Genomic DNA, 16,514 nt, shown 5'->3' on the forward strand with positions numbered 1-16,514 from the left:
AGGGTGACCATTGTTCAAGTTGATGTTGATGCTATGTGTCACGGAGTTGCATTCTGGGTGGGGAGGGCGGGGGGGACTCAGACTTGCAGGTTCTTGTTAATGCCTATGGATATGTTGTGTTTATTTGCCGGCCCACAAGGCAATAGGTCAGTGTCAAAACTCAATAACATTTGTTGTGGAAAAAAAATGAAATGGAAAGCATTTCAGGGTTAGGTTACGTCTTGGTTGGGTATGCTTCTGTATTTCAGTTAGATATTTTGAGCCCGCAAGCATGTGCCCAAGAACCCTACGCATATGTGTATTCTAAAGGCACTCATTATTGAAGATTGCTTTGTATTTATATATCAATGTGCACACACAAATGCCCCAATCCTGTATAAATCTGATAAGCCACAGCCTGGATAAATGCATATTAAATTTATAAATATCGTCAGAACCAACATTTTACTACAGGGATGTTTATTCGAAGTGCATGGGTCAGTGGGACTCGTTTGTGTCCTGGAGTTGATGCACACGTGTACAAAGATGGAGTCCTATAATCTGAGCCACTAGGGTGCTGCCGATTCAAGCCATATGTAAGAGAGGGACCTTGATTAGGTTTAGGACTGACTGTGTGAGTAACCAAAGACTGCATAGATGGATGTTTCACTAGAATGCATTAGTGGGGAATATACTAAATGTGGGAAATGATGGCAATGGGAGGATTTCAAAATGGTACCTAGATGTTTGTTTGATCTATATATACATTAGGTGGACCAGAGTTGTTTTAAAGCAGATATAGGAACATCCCTATCAAAAGAGAAAGTGAAACATTCCAGAACTAATAGCGTACCTAACAGTTAGTTAAGCAAAAAAGGCGGCTCCGAAAGTTTTTTTAAACATTACCATATTTTTAGAGCAGTTGTCTGGCCTGAACTGGAGAAAGCAGAGTCACAACTTGGGGGTCGATTCCGATCCTGGAGAAACCGGGTACGAACCGTCGGTCAGAGCGTTTTCTCCGTCCGACTCGTACCCGGTAAAAACACCATACAAACATGCAAGTACGATTCGTACGGAAACACCATTTCCGTACGATTCGTACAAAACACCGACCGACACAAAAACACATACAAATGTGATCCGGGACGGCGCGTACGCGACATGCGGACGGAGTTAGGCAGCTTTTTACGTACCAGCAAGTACGATTCGTACCGACAGCACTCCGGACGGCTATATTTTTACGGCACACAAAAAGTGCCGGTAAAGCTAAGTACGCCGTGAAGCGTGAGGAAAAGGGGGCCCGGTACGCGCCGGACACCCACCCAGCCCCCCGTATGTCCGCGACGTCCCCCCAGCCCCCCCCCGTATGTCCGCGACGTCCCCCCAGCCCCCCGTATGTCCGCGGCGTCCCCCCACCCCACCCCCCGTATGTACGGTGCGGACCCCCACCCCACCCCCGTATGTACGGTGCGGACCCCCACCCCACCCCCCCGTATGTACGGTGCGGACCCCCAGTGCTACACGCTGGGGGTCCGCACTGTACATACGGGGGGGTGGGGTGGGGGTCCGCACCGTACATACGGGGGGTGGGGTGGGGGTCCGCACCATACATACAGGGGGTGGGGGTCCGCACCGTACATACCGGGGGGGTGGGGGTCCGCACCGTACATACGGGGGGTGGGGTGGGGGTCCGCACCATACATACGGGGGGGTGGGGTGGGGGTCCGCATCGCACATACGGGGGGTGGGGGGACGTCGCGGACATACAGGGGGGGCTGGGGGGACGGCGCGGACATACGGGGGGGCTGGGGGGATGGCGCGGACATGGGGGGTTGTTCGGCGCGTATGCGGGCACATGTTTGGACGACTCCATGGTTGCTGTGGAGGTCCGCTCCGTACGGTGTTTTTACCATACGGTTGTGGATTCGGACGGACGGGACGGATCGTACTTGCGCGTTCGGACTTCGGTTTGCCGAGTCGTACGTAAAAACGTCCGGGGATGTGTCGGACACTTTTTCCGACCCGAAGACGTGTCGGGGTATATTCCCAATGCGATTCGTATGGTGTTTTTTACATACGAATCGTACTTGTCAGTTTGTACGGGACTTGTACGATTCGTACGAAAACAAATCCGGATACGATTCGTACGGGGAATATTTCTCCAGGATCGGAATCGACCCCTTGGTTGGAAAAGGAGGAGAACAGGACAAGGAACAAAAAGCATTCGAGATAGAGAATTTTGTAACAACAATTATCATATGGATATTATAATGGATTTGATTAGTTGCTGTATTATCTAACGAACATCTTTTGACATATTTCATATGTGCAAAGTCAATAAGATATATATTGCATTTTAATTCTATGTTAATAATAAATGTTAGAAAAGCAGCAATCATATCCTTACTGTATACTGAGATGGCATCCTTCTGCGGTGCCGCGATCAGGACCCCTGGCTAGAGACACAGATAGAGCTTTCAGCTTTCGTTTGCACTCTGCAAAGTCCCTGTTCTGGTGGAAATCCGTGGAAGCTGAAAGTGGAAGTCCATCCCTTACCCGTACGACACAGGCAAAGAGGATCATGGACATTGTCCACATGGGAAGTCATGGAGACAAATTCTATAAAATAATAAGGAATACAAGAACAATTACATTCTGTGAATGTGATGCGTATCTTTTGTTTGTACAGAACAAAAAAGACACACAATATTAACATGATCAATATGGGCATCACACTGTGAAACAGCTGTTACAAAGCAGCCACAATATATCTGTGATTTGACAAAGCTCTGAAATAACTTTGTATCTTTCTAAATAGTAGATGCATTTATTACTCAAGCAAAAGCAACTCAATGTAACTCCCTTGGAATGGTTTTAGGCTGACAGTCTCTGATCAGTTCTGCAATAGGCACGGTGAACAGGCGGTACACATGCCTATGTAATAAGCCATCATCCCAGTGTATTACACTATTGCTCCCAATCAGACACTGTCCTCAGCCATGGAAAATACATCTGGTCAGGAATTGATCATAACTATGTAGACATTCTGTACCAATAGAAGGACGTATGATGGTTTGCTACTATTCTTTGCACATTACTTAAAATAAAACTGTAATACATGATAATAAAAAAAACAACTCTTTTGTAACGGTCATTTAATCTGTTTATTTTTAGGGACTGTGATTGCTGCTGTGCTAAATAACCCTGTGAACCTTCAAGGGGAAGATTGATTGTCAAGAACAACATCATGATGGCTACAAACTGTGTATAAAATGAATCTATTACTCTTAATACCATTGCAGGACGCACTATAACTGACTTGCCAATATGTTTCTGCTCAGAGCCAGACTTGAATAACTCATAGTGCAACCAGAGAGGAACTCTTTTATTACCATTTTTGAATGGCACATGCTGCTTCTCATCGGTTAATCATCTCCAAAATAACACGTTTATCATTTTGTAATTGGATCATAGCATATCTCTTTATAAGCCAATATGGCCCTGTGCTAGAACAAGGTGCCCCATCGGTGTTTTGAAAGTAATCAAATGTGTATTAAATAAAACAGTGCAAAATCAAACTGTTGACAAAATAAGGGCAATAGTTTGTTTTGGTGCTAAGACATTGAGAGTGAAGTGTTAGATCTATTTCTTCTGACTTTAAATCAGTGTTCAAATGGTTTACACCAGGTCCTACATTACCCGAATGATGAAAGCCAAATACTCATAAGAAGATAATCCAGAATGCATGGATGTCATTTAGGGGTTGATAGAGGCCAGAGGCGACTCCTGGCTTCCTCCTTTGCGACCCCTGGCACTATCCTTGCAACCCCTAGATCAGATCTCGCCAGGAACACAGATTAAAAGGGCTTTATTTGAGCCTTGTTATCTTTCCATTGTTCAGCTCTTTACCTCTTAACTTTTCACTTTCGTTTCGAAGGTGCATTTCATTTTAAAATTTGAAAGAGTCCACAGGTGAGATACTTTCAAAATTAAAACAAGAAACAAATCTGTAATATAAATGTGAACATGGACAGACGTAAGGGGGTCTTCAGCAATCCCATCTGATCTGCAATAAGGCATTTTAACTTTTAATTTTCAAAACATTCAAGTGAAAACCGACAGCCGAGTCCATACAGCGTATGTCGGCATTAATGATCCAGCGACAGATCCCCTGTGCAGATTCAAGCATTTTCCCATGCAAAAATAAAATTGGTTGTGTTCACGTTCATTTGAAGGATGTTACAAGTAGCATTTCTCTCTACGTTACCATAATGGGGCATACACAACCCTGCCAAGTACCATGTATCAAGCGTTACCATTCAAGGTAGGATTGCAAGCATTCAAACAATATGCTGGCTATTCTCATAACACTGGACGGACTAGGTATCACTAGCCTCATTCCCATCTTTACACTCTCATTCTTCACCTGAACCCTAAAATCTCACTACCCCTAACTCCACCCATTCCTGAACCATAAAACCTGTTTCTACGCCTAAACCCTACCAATCCCATACCCCTTAAAACACCTCAGCACACCCAAACTCCACCCATCTTTGAAACCCTAACCATTCTTACACACCAGCCATTCATAACCCATAAGAACTCATCACCCTAAACTACTCATCCCTGAACCCTAAAAACCATTTCTACATCTAAACTACATCCATCCCTGAATCCTTAAAACCCCTCACCACCCCAGACAATACCCATAATTAAACCTTAACAACCCTCACCAGCCTAAACTCCACCCATCCGTGATCTCTAAAGGCTCTTGAAAACCAAACATTCCACCCGTCCCTGAAACCTAAAAACACCGCACACACCTAAACACCACTCATCCATGAACCCATCTAAGCCCTCACCACTCCTGCACTCCACTCATCTCTGAACCCTAAAAATCCAATTCTATGCTCTAACGCCAATTATTCCTGACCTCTAGTAACCCCCTAATCACCCTAAACATGATCTATCCCTTAACCCAGAAACCCCAAAGTAGACCTAGACCCAACCCAAGTTAAATGTAATGGTGGACTTTCTTTAAAATTATCTTTTAAAATGCAAAATGTAGGCTTTAATTTTTGATTTTTGTTGTATTTCCTTAAAATCGTCTTTCATTAAAATTGGTTTTCCATAAATTGGTTTCCTCCAATGTGGTTTCTATGTTTTCATTTTTATATGAATTATTCTACTACCGGTTTTACAGGCCGGGAAACAAAATAGCACAAAAATACCACGCATCCGCAGATACACCACATTAACAGGAAATGACATCTAAAAACAGCAATATGAATAAAAATAGCCATCTACTATGGCCTATTCTACTTTCAAGCACGGCTCCTCAGAGGATCAAACAATATACATTCAATGCAATGCTTGTGGAGAAGGTGGTCAAAGAGGAAAGATTTGGTGTCCAAGACCAGAGCTAAAAACAAGATAAAAATTATAGCTATAAAAAGCTGATAAAGTCAATGCTGCACCTTCACACTCCAAGGCTGTTCAAGAATTCAAAAAATGGATTTCAGGACCTCAAATGTTGAGTTTATGAATAGGCATCTTCTAAGCTGGGAACGTATTGAAAGGCCGGTTTTTCATCACTTAAAATAAAATATATTATACGTTTTACACGCAATTTATTTGAATATTATCATTATTATGTCATTTACAGTATCCTACTGCCAATATATTTTTCAAACTATAGTCCCAGCATATTGGTCACCCTTAATTCCAGTCAGCATATAATGCAAGTCAATATTAGGTCACTTCACCAATGGTGCTTCCAGAATGGCGCCCAAGCTTAAAGGAGAGCTACATCAGAGAGTCTAAAGAGTTAAACATTCAATGTATTTACTTTGGCAACATTTACCTCTCTCCATATGTGTACTGCTTGAGTAGTGTCCATTTTTCTTATTTTATTGACCTGTGCGGGCTTGCCTGGAACTGGCAGGAATGGCATGCTTTTCACATAATATTTACTTGCTGTCACCTCCACTTCTACTTGGCATTTGAGTCAGGCTGGCCTTGCATACATCTATTATTGTTTTATTTTTGGAACTTCCAGGAAAGTAATGAGCGGTCATCAAACAGTGTCAGAGGGTCTGCTGATATACTTTGTCTCCTAGATGGCCAGTTTCTACATATGACCCTTTATTTAGTAGTCTAATTCTGAATAAGTAGTCATAACCTCCTAACTATCCGATTTTCTAAAACTCCCGATTTCAGGTTTTAGTTCTTCTTGTATGCAAAGCACCCAGAAATTCCGCACTTTGAGGAGTCAAAGCGTGGCCAGAAATGTACAGGCAGTTACTAACTCTGTGCCTACCCATTGTTCTGCCGCTCCTACTGGGTGTCAGCAATTGATCAGTAAAAATAAGCTTGCTAACTCCACTGACACGTGAAATGGCAGTAAGAAAGCCCTCCCTTTTATTCATGCTGCTATTGCTAAGAACAGCATAGAGACAGAAACTGAACTTTCTCCACACATCATATCGGTGCTGTTCAGCCATCCAAGCTTGCTCCTGGGAAGCCAGCCCAGCAACTTCAAAACTGTGTGGTATAGTCATACCTTCAGCCACTCCCTGAAGCCTTAGCAGCCAATGCAGAAATAGTGTTTTAAGTGGAAGAGGTCTATCTTAACTATAAAGTAATCTGTGGTTGTAAGTGAGTCGGCTGTTCAGGTATGCTGGTCCGGTGTTGTGGAGGGCCTTGTAAGCGTGGGTTAGCATCTTGAAGGTGACTCTAGCTTCGATGGGGAGCCAGTGGAGTGTGCGCAGGTGCTGGGAGATGTGGCAGTGTCTTGGCAGGTTGAGGACCAGTCTTGCGGCGGCGTTTTGGATGTTCTGTAGCTTGCGGGTGAGGTTTTTGTTTATTCCAGCATTGAGTGCGTTGCCGTAGTCGAGCCTGCTGGTGACCAGGGCGTGAATGACGGTCTTTCTGTATTTGAGGGAGATCCATTTGAAGGTCTTACATAGGAGAAGGAGGGTGTGGAAGCAGGAGGACGAGACGGAGTTGATCTGGCGGTCCATTTTGAGCTCTGAGGCCAGGATGATTCCCAGGTTGCGTGCGTGGTCCGTGGGGGTGGGCGGGCTTCCGAAGGCGGGGGGCCACCAGGTGTCGTTCCAGGCGTCGGGGTTTGGGCCCATGATGAGTACTTCCGTTTTGTTGGTGTTTAGTTGTAGGCAGCTGTTTTTCATCCATTTGGCGACGGCTTCCATGCCTTCTCAAAAGTTGTGCCTGGCGGTTTTGGGTTCGTTGGATAGGGAGAGGATGAGTTGGGTGTCGTTTCCGTATGACACAATGTTGAGTCCGTAGGTTGACGATGGGGGTGAGCGGAGCCATGTAGACATTGGAGCGCGCAGGGCTGAGGAAGGACCCCTGGGGGACTCCGCAGGTGGTAAGTGTAGGGTCTGAGAGGAAAGGGGGGGGGGGGGGAGTCTGACCCGCTGCGTTCTGCCGGAGAGGAAGGAGCGGATCCAGTCGAGGGCCTTGTCTTAGATCCTTGCATCGTGGAGTCTGCGTATTAGGGTGTGGTGAGAGACTGTGTCGAACGCCGCTGAGAGGTCGAGGAGGATGAGGCAATATTTACTGGGGAAAATGCCTAATAGGATCAAAAACATGCACATTTTGTTCAGTATGCACCAAAATCTACATGTTATGATCCAAACAATTTGTTATGGTGTCAGCTACAACCCATTATTATGTATAGAGGGAAATTAGAGAATTATGCATACAGAGAATATTCTCACTCACTCTAACTTAATCAGTCCAGGTAGCTTGTCGATTACATGACAATTCGTAATTTGCTAATACATTGCATATGAAAGCATGTATCCACAGAAACTTTTACTAAATGATTTCTAATGTTTAGTTTGTATTAAAAATAGATTGAAACTTAATTGTTTAATGTGCTCTGTAAGTAAACTAAGCAATCACACTGTACTTCTTCATAAACCATCAGAATATGCCCAAAAGTGTGACTAGAGGCAAAAGTGCTCATGTTGAAGTGGCACAGTCATGTTCCCCCTTTTGGTGCAAGAGCGGACGTTTTAGGACTTTATGTAATCATCTCCTTCATCAGGACCACATATTTTAGCACACAAGGCACCACATCCACAAAGATTACATTTCAAAGTTATTTACATTATTAGAGTTTACTGTTATTTTCCTTATGCTCCCAAGTCTTTTACCGCATTAATTTAGGGCGAAAATGTCCCATTTTCATTTGATTGACATCCATCTTAGTTCTGTAGTCCCATTTAATACTAATATCAATCGCGAGCTCCCAGTAGCTCCCAGACACCTTCAGAATAGCTCACAGTCTTCAGTTCATTTTTAAAAAGCACAAGGTCATATGTTCCTTTTAAAATTAAAGGAAGGCTGTGTTTATTTTACATTATTATCATCAGGCTGCAGAAAGCAAGGCCTAAGAATAAGCAGCGTGAAGCCAGTCTGGAGCTGGGGCACAGAGGTAAACAACTGAAGCACTAAGGTATTTAACTCTTAAATAAAAGTCCTTGTGAACTCAGTATTGGAGCTGTGAACAAAATGATGTTTCTAAATGCTTTTAAATGGGAGAAAAATAAAATTAAAAGCTAACTTAATGATTAAGTTAACGCTTCATTTTAATTTTCTCCAACTTCAAAGTGTCCCATTTACAAACAGCAGGCCTCTTGCTCCCCGTGGCCAGTAGACACGGTGCGATAAGTATAATTGAAAAATAGATCAATTTTTTTTAAATGAGAGAAATTTAAAGTGCAGAAAAATATTCCATATATTTAAAATGTTTGCAGAACATGTCTCTGCACTTCAAATTTCTCCCATTTAAGAAAAATGATTGTATGTTTGTGTTATATATGCAACGGTGCCACACATGGTGAAAGGTATATCATGAGCTGCAAGTAGATACAACACAGGCTCCTCGTCACCCATACAAATATATCCTCTTCATGCGCACACATATTCATATATCCCCAAAGACCACACTCTCACTGACACACATGGCAGCCCTGTCATAGTGCTTCTAGTCAATTTTTTTTTACTGATCAGGAACAGCTCTCACTGCAGAAAAAGTTGGAGATCCCGGCTCTAATGAGTGCGACCATCAAGTGCCGTCATAGCATATCTTGCAGCGATATTACCCAACCATATGTTCTGAACAGTGATTTCTTGGACACATATTGCCACAGCTTACTTCTGTCAGTATAAACTTTATGCTCTGACAATGTAAAATACTACACCCTTGTGCAATATTTCACCTTACTGACATACTAAGGACTTGTGCCAGGAAGGTACCTGCTGATGGGCAGGTCATATCCTACATCACAGGACCTGTGTTAGACTACTGGATCTTCCCATGCAGTAGACTAACACAGGTCCTGTGATGTAGGAGATGGCACCACTTGATTTTGTCATTCCAAGATCAGGAATGATGACACAAAGGGGTCTTTGCACTTTGCAAAAAGCTGAAAAGCAGAATAAAGGTGATAGTCACAGACTGCCATAACAAAAGTCCCTTGGTCTACGATGTCTCAAGGACCCAGTACTGATCCCATAAGAAAAGCATTTTTCTCCTTTCCCACTTCTGGGTTTGGCAGGAGCAGTAAGATGTGAAACCTTAATGTGTCCTTGCAAGGGACAAAAATAAGGGCCAGCCTATGAATACGTCGGAAAAAGCCTCAGGGATCACAAAAGGGTCCGGTCACCATACCTTAAAGACACATTTATTTGCATAATCTTCCCTGGGTTAGGGTATAAGAAAATACTTAGTTGCTTCTTTTTGGAGCACCAAATATTTGGATTGGATCACACACACTGAAAGGGGCATATTACCCAAATCCCATTACCATCATAGATCAAGCCAACAGGCCTTTCTCTAGGATTCTGTCAGCCACCCTGACAACTCAAGTGAGAGCTAAAGAGGATGGAAGGTTCTGGCAACTCAACTTCTGAACAAACCTCTTTCCAGATGTAGATGAATTACATGTCTGCACGCAAAGACCTTCCCTCTAAGCCAAGGATCACAGAGAAGAGGAATCCTGGGAAAGGGGAATGCATGTGCTTTGCCTGCCAACAACCTATTTCCCCTAAGAGAGGCACACAAGTAGATGGAAAACCAGTTCCAACCACTTGTGTGGTACAGCTGCTGCAATACTCAATCAGTGCACATAGGGCTTTGCTGTTTGCAAACAAAAGAGACTTCAATTAAAGCCTTCTCTCTCTCTTCACTGGAATGGCTCTGCCGTGGATGGTTTGACTAATCCAGACTGGGCCTTTTGAGGCATACTAAAGCCCCTATCCACAGAGGAAGAGTGTGGCCCTTGTCATCCAATGACATAAGCCCCAGGTAGAAGTTAAAATTTGACTCAGAGAGGGCGCCTACTTCAAAGTACAGGAAAAGTTGCACATTTGGCTCCAAAAACTGAGGTCTCAGTCATGTCAGCGAGAGGACCAAATGCACCCAGAAGCACTGAAGGCCAGCACAAGCCCAATGATAACAGTAAGGACCATCAAATGACTAAAAACTGAGAGAACTCACAGAGCTCCACATGGGATAACATGAAATCTGCAAAGTAATTTTACTGCAAGCTTTCCAATGGTTACCTAATAGTTGCTGCTCAGAGGCTAAAATCTGCCAGCTGACCAGTCAGTTTCCCTGTTCAGATGTGGCATCTACAAAAAGCTTGGAGCATTGATTTCGAAAGGTGGTCTCTTAATGTGTGAGGATTACTCAAGAAGACAAAAAGTTCTTAAAGGATACAGTGAGAAGGAGGACAAAAACACCCGCCTGAGAAGACCTGGTATAAAGCCGTAAAGATGTCTAAGGCAAAGTGCATGTTAAAATGTGACAAAACATTAATGGGCACCCCAGAAAGTGCTTCCATGTGAAAAGTTGGAAACATTGTGCCACCTGATATCCTCGACCCCCAATCCCAGGAGAGGAATAACAGAGGAAACAGAAAATCTGGCGCACAACCTCCAATTTCATTATGAACTCTGAAGCACATTGGGCAACGTCTGGCAGTAGGCCCTAGTGGTTCGCATAGTACTGTACTTAAGCCAACCGTGAAACCTCTTGGTGAAAGGCTCATGTTCAGCCAAGAGTCAGACATCATACTGGGCAGTCTATAGGTTCTGAAAACACCTCAGAACAGTCTTGATAAAAGGCTCTAAAATGTACCTCTGCGAATCAGCACAAAAAAAAAGACCAGAGGGCTCAGTTGCACCTTGTGGAAAGCTAGGATGCAAGGTTCAGAGGTGCCCCTTGGTAGCATGCAAGATAAATACCAAAAACTCATAGGACAGAACCCTGTACAGGAATGCCTAGATGGCAATGTAATATCACAGAACACCTCAGAGAAATCTCTGTTGTTAGGTGGGGGTGACCCTCACGAACAACCTCAAGGTAAGGATAGCACCTTCAGCAGAGTGTCACAACAGCCCATAAAGGCTCCATAAGCACAGACAGGCAGGAGCACCTCTTGAGGACAATGTAAGGTATGGACGGTACTTGGAGGATCTCTCTTGTAAGGCCCTGACAATAAGGAATTGGAAGGCACCTCAGACAGTACCTGTCAAAAAGGCTCACAGGCCAATATAAAGCCTAGAGGACACCTAAGGTTCAGGCTGGTACAAGAAGGTTTATAGGTCCAGAGGGCACATCAAAGCACGACACAGGTTAATGCCTCAAAATTCACACTAGGTGAAGTTTGGCATAAGACCTTGAAAGGTATCTCATGTCTACGACCAGGTGAATGAAGCCCCTGGGACCACAGGTAAAGACAACCCATGTGGAGTGATGCCAACACTCATCTGACGAAAACCTGAAAAAATGTGGCAGTAAGAGAAAACACGCAAGCTGGAGACCATGAAGGACACAATGGAAGGTGGAATCCACAGAAAATGTAGGTAAAGCCAGGAAAAGAGAAAACTCTGCACCTAAGTAGATGCTGTCAAGAGAGCTGAGCAAAAAGACTGTTGCACCAAACCACTTGAGGAGAAGGAATAGGGTTTGAAGATTGGCATGCTGAGTTAAACAGCTTGAAACTGGAGCAATGGGGGTACACACACCGGAATGGATTATTTTCCTGTGGGTGAGTTTCTATAGAAAAGGTATTCTAAAATTAATAAAATCTTCTTCACTCATCAGCAACCGTTTTGGATATTGCCCGAGTGGCAGCTATTTAAAGAACATAGGGTTCAGTGTTATTAGCTCCAGAGATTTATGGACAGAACATGGCATACAATGTTTACTGTGTAGAATGCCAAGGGATACACAAAGTAACCTTTCCTAGCATTTGACACAGATTAATTCGAAAAGATGCGTTGGGCTGGGCAATCTTAGTTTCCCAGTTAACGTAATAGGCATGTAGGCAACTAGCAAAATGTGAAAGCATTTTTTTCATTTAAAAAGGGTAAAATCAATGTTGAATGCCATTTGCCATATGTTGCTATCCTTTTCTAAAAGAAGTTTGAATTTTCAAATAATTATGTATCAGATACTAATAGATAAATAGATCAGTAACTTATGCTCATTACTCACGTTCACTTATGTTTTTTTTTTACAACGAATACGTTTATTCAGAAACTCTCTAACACAAAATGATCTAAACAAACATTTAAAAAATGGTCAATGCAAAACCCTCGTTTGAAGACTGGGGGGCCCGTTTCACAATCAATCTGCTATGACTTATGGTAGACCTGGCATCCTTGGTGTGGTCTTCACATAAAACCTCAAGCCTTCACCCATCCCTTTTTCTGAAGTCGGTTTTGTTGGCATTAGGAGTCTGTGCACTTTACAACTGCTAACCAGTGCAGAAGTGCTTGTGCTCTCTCCTTAAAACAAGGCACAATTGGCCTATACCTGATTAGCATAATTTAATTTACTTATAAGTCCCTAGTAAATGGTACTACAGGTACCCAGGGCCTGTATATTAAATGCTATAAGTGGATCTGCAACACTTCTTATGCCACCCACTTAAGTAGCATTCTATGACATGCCTCAGGCCTAACAGCCTGTAGTGAACATTTAAAACTGCCATTTCGACCTGGTAAAATAAACCTTTTGCCAGGCCCAAGCCTTACTTTTTAATTCATGCAAGAAACAAAAGTACTATTTGCAGCATTGATCGAGCAACATAACTGAAGACACTGTTAACTGACAAACCACAAGGCATATAAACCAAATCTATAAACATTAATCATGTATCACTTCTTAAACTAACCAACAAAATGTATTATGAAAACGTTATAGCACATACTTATTCAATTTCCTATTCAATTTGAATGCAAAAGATGATCAATTTCACACATGTGGAATATTAACAACCCATTGAGCCTTCTATTACTTTGAAGAGACACAAAAACAGGATTAACAGGAAACAAGGTTATCTCCACAACTCAAATGATGATTCTGACCCAATGTGCAAACTCTGAATAAGGTATGGATTTATTATTTTTCTCTACTTCTGTTATCTTTCTGTTAAAATGCATGTGAAACAGAAGAAACATTAAGAATAGAGTACTGGCACATATTTTAGCAAGTACAAAATCATTATATCCCAGACCCCATGATAAAATATTTTTGGATGAACATAAAAGGAAATGTGTCCTAATGTAGAGTCTGCGAAATTGAATGTATTCAAGTTGACAGTAGGAAAAAGAAAATTCAATTTGAAACTAAGAAAGCAGAAATCAAAATGAATTTTAAGCATCTGGCCTAAGAGATCAAGTGTGCTGAAACAGAATGAGGAATTATTTAACTACCTGGATAATTAAATATGTATGTGATGTACTGAATTTCTGGGGAAGTGATTAATTTACTTGATCTGTACTAAAAGCAGTATCATTTGCTATTATAGAACTGATGCTTGTTCATACTCTCTGCCAGGTAGATTATCTGCATGTGAGTGTTTTGAATATTTTTGTATTTATTACTAAGCAGAATCAGCAATCTGCTGTCACCATAAGAGGAACAATTTGCGTTCCATAACATGTAATGTAAATAATATACATAAAAAATTGTTGCCCTGGCGTCTAAAATGAATGAAACATTATTGATCCACTGCATAAGGCAGCCTCTTTCAACCAGCAGAGTGCACGCTTACCGCTGGGTGGAAGCCACCGCCCCATTTTCTATTTCCAATTGTGATTGGCAGGGACTCCTGCAGATGTGAGTCATCGACAGTCAATATACGTTGGCAGGCACATAAGTTACGGACTGCACTATTATAGTAGTATTTCAAATGCTAAAGTGATCTCGCACCTCAAAACACCAATGATTATTACAGAGTGAGCTCTACAAGGACAAACAAAGCTCACTTTTATACCAGAATTTTACTGCCTAAATACATACAATGTTTATGTTTGGCACCTACACATCTCATCAAATATCTCAAGGTGCACCAGGGTATAAAGGGACTCGGTCCACTCTAGAAAAGACGGTTAGACAATAGAGTGTCAGATACAAATGATCATGAGGTCAGGAAAACATGGTCTACTTGCCCCTTTTTCTACCTAGCAGGGTATGAGTGATTAGTATCTGTAAACAGTCTCTGCTTAGCAGTTACTGATGGACGGAAGTCAAAGGTTAGTTTCATACCCCTAATAAAAAGAACAAAAACCTACAACAGTATACGATATTACACTGGAGGAGGACTGATGCTTTCACTATATGGGACTGGAAATTAAGAAATAATCTCACAAGAATGGATCATATTAGCAAAAATGCTTACAATGCTGCAGTCTACTTAATAGAGGTATCTTTTGATTTGTGTCTCAATATGGAAGCTCTACAATGGATACCTTATTGCACATTTGTAAAGCAAAATTGTAGCGACTGCAGAGTTCAACAATGGGTAATGGAGATATTCTGACCCAACAATAGTTCAATGTTTCCACTTTTCTTTGTCTATTTGATGCTCATGTATTATGATGGTTAACTTTACAGCCTTCAGATACCTTCTGATCAGGAAATGATAAAAATACTTTAGTGGAAAAAAAGAAATATTTACAATGAAAAGAAAACTCATTTTGCAGGGGAGTTTTAGGTGTGATGAAATCAACATTTATTTACTTGCTCTGCAAAGGTTTAGGCCTCAAGTATAAAGATGAGGGCTTCCAGGTTGTGCAAATATGTATGTGAAGTGACATCAGGACGTCTCCATAGCAGTGAAAATATTTTAGGGTGATTTTTGTTATGTGAATTCAGATGCTGGGTTTAAATAATTATTTGCTTCTAAATCAAGTAATTGGTAACTTCGGTATCAATGACGTACTGTCTTAGGGCATTAAAGGAGATTTTCTTCTGATGTGCAGGGAAGCCAACAATTAGAAGAATATATTATTATTCCAGATTGGATTACATATGTCTTGATGAATTATGGTCTGTAAAGTGTAGCTGAAATCAGAGAGTGGTTATGGTCAAGGTATTGCTATTCTGCTTGAGCGTGAAGATGCTAAAGCAAACCTGGACATCAAACAGACCCAATGGAGAGAATATCAGTAAGTAACAAAGGCTCTGTATATGCTCAGAAGGTTTACATGTTCCGAATGATATCTTGTCAAAGTTATGAAGCTTTTATATGTATTTGTCACTTGTATGACATAAGAAATGTTCCATCCTTACAATAACACATTTGGAAAATTGCTATTTAAAGTGGCATTAAATGTCAGATAAAATGTATATTAAAATTTTCAATCCATAAATATAGCATATGGGGTGTTGCTTGACAGCCAAAGATGGTGGACTCTTGATCTTGCATACCCATTGACTTTCCCCACCATCTGACATAAACCAATGGCAACACCACCACTAAGGGCCTGGATAGCTGTGCTGCGGGCGGTCAGTGGCTGGCCCCACTTACCAACTTCAAGAAGGGTCAGGTGCTGGCTGGGTGGTGACCAGCAGTGCATAGGATTGTTGTGGTCCCCTGTTCCAACAGGCTGATCAAGAAGAGAGCCTTGGTCCCAGCCACTCTGCTAGAGCTTGTTAGACCTCCGTTGGAGGTCGAACATCGCAGACGGTGTGATCTGAGTGAGGCTGCCGGCCCATTGGCCGAAGATCGAACCGCCGTGTGTCAACTATCAGTGCTGCCTGGTGCGCAGCTGTCCAGCAAAGGGATGTGATTTGTCCCAAGCCCTCATTGTCCCGACGAGCTGGTCATGACTTTAGTCATGTCAGGCAATATATTTACTGAATAGCCTAGAGATGTAGCTCGCCGTGGGTCCCTCCACAACCCGGTCGGCAGGACAGTGCTGATGTGAGCGGACTGCCTTGGTTCCTGCCCTTCACGGAACTGTGAAACAATAACAGGAGTAAGGCCCGTTAACCCGGGTGAGACCGGGTGTAGTATGCAACAATGTCTCAACTGGAAAATATTTACAAACAGGACAAATGGAAGCAGTGATATAAATCAAAATCGGGGTGGGGAACAAAGGAAGGGAGACCACAACGTGACAGTAGGGTAAAAAAATAAATTATAATTTTTGAAAGTAGTTAAGCAGCACTACAGTGCACATGAATATACAATGACCATAACACA

The 16,514-nt window shown here is 42.3% G+C and overlaps 1 protein-coding gene across 1 annotated transcript in view; it reads right to left on the bottom strand.

Moving 5' to 3' along the window:
* Nucleotides 1-16,514, bottom strand: part of SEC22C (SEC22 homolog C, vesicle trafficking protein) — a 186,484-nt gene that overhangs the window by 136,328 nt on the left and 33,642 nt on the right. Inside the window, exon 3 of the mRNA XM_085628780.1 lies at nucleotides 2,387-2,598. Coding sequence (XP_085484906.1) covers nucleotides 2,387-2,577 — 191 coding nt within the window. The 5' untranslated portion in view covers nucleotides 2,578-2,598. The remainder of the gene's footprint in view (nucleotides 1-2,386; nucleotides 2,599-16,514) is intronic.

This window comes from Triturus cristatus, chromosome 10 (genome assembly GCF_964204655.1).
Source record: "Triturus cristatus chromosome 10, aTriCri1.1, whole genome shotgun sequence".
NCBI classification, from domain to species: Eukaryota; Metazoa; Chordata; class Amphibia; order Caudata; family Salamandridae; genus Triturus; species Triturus cristatus.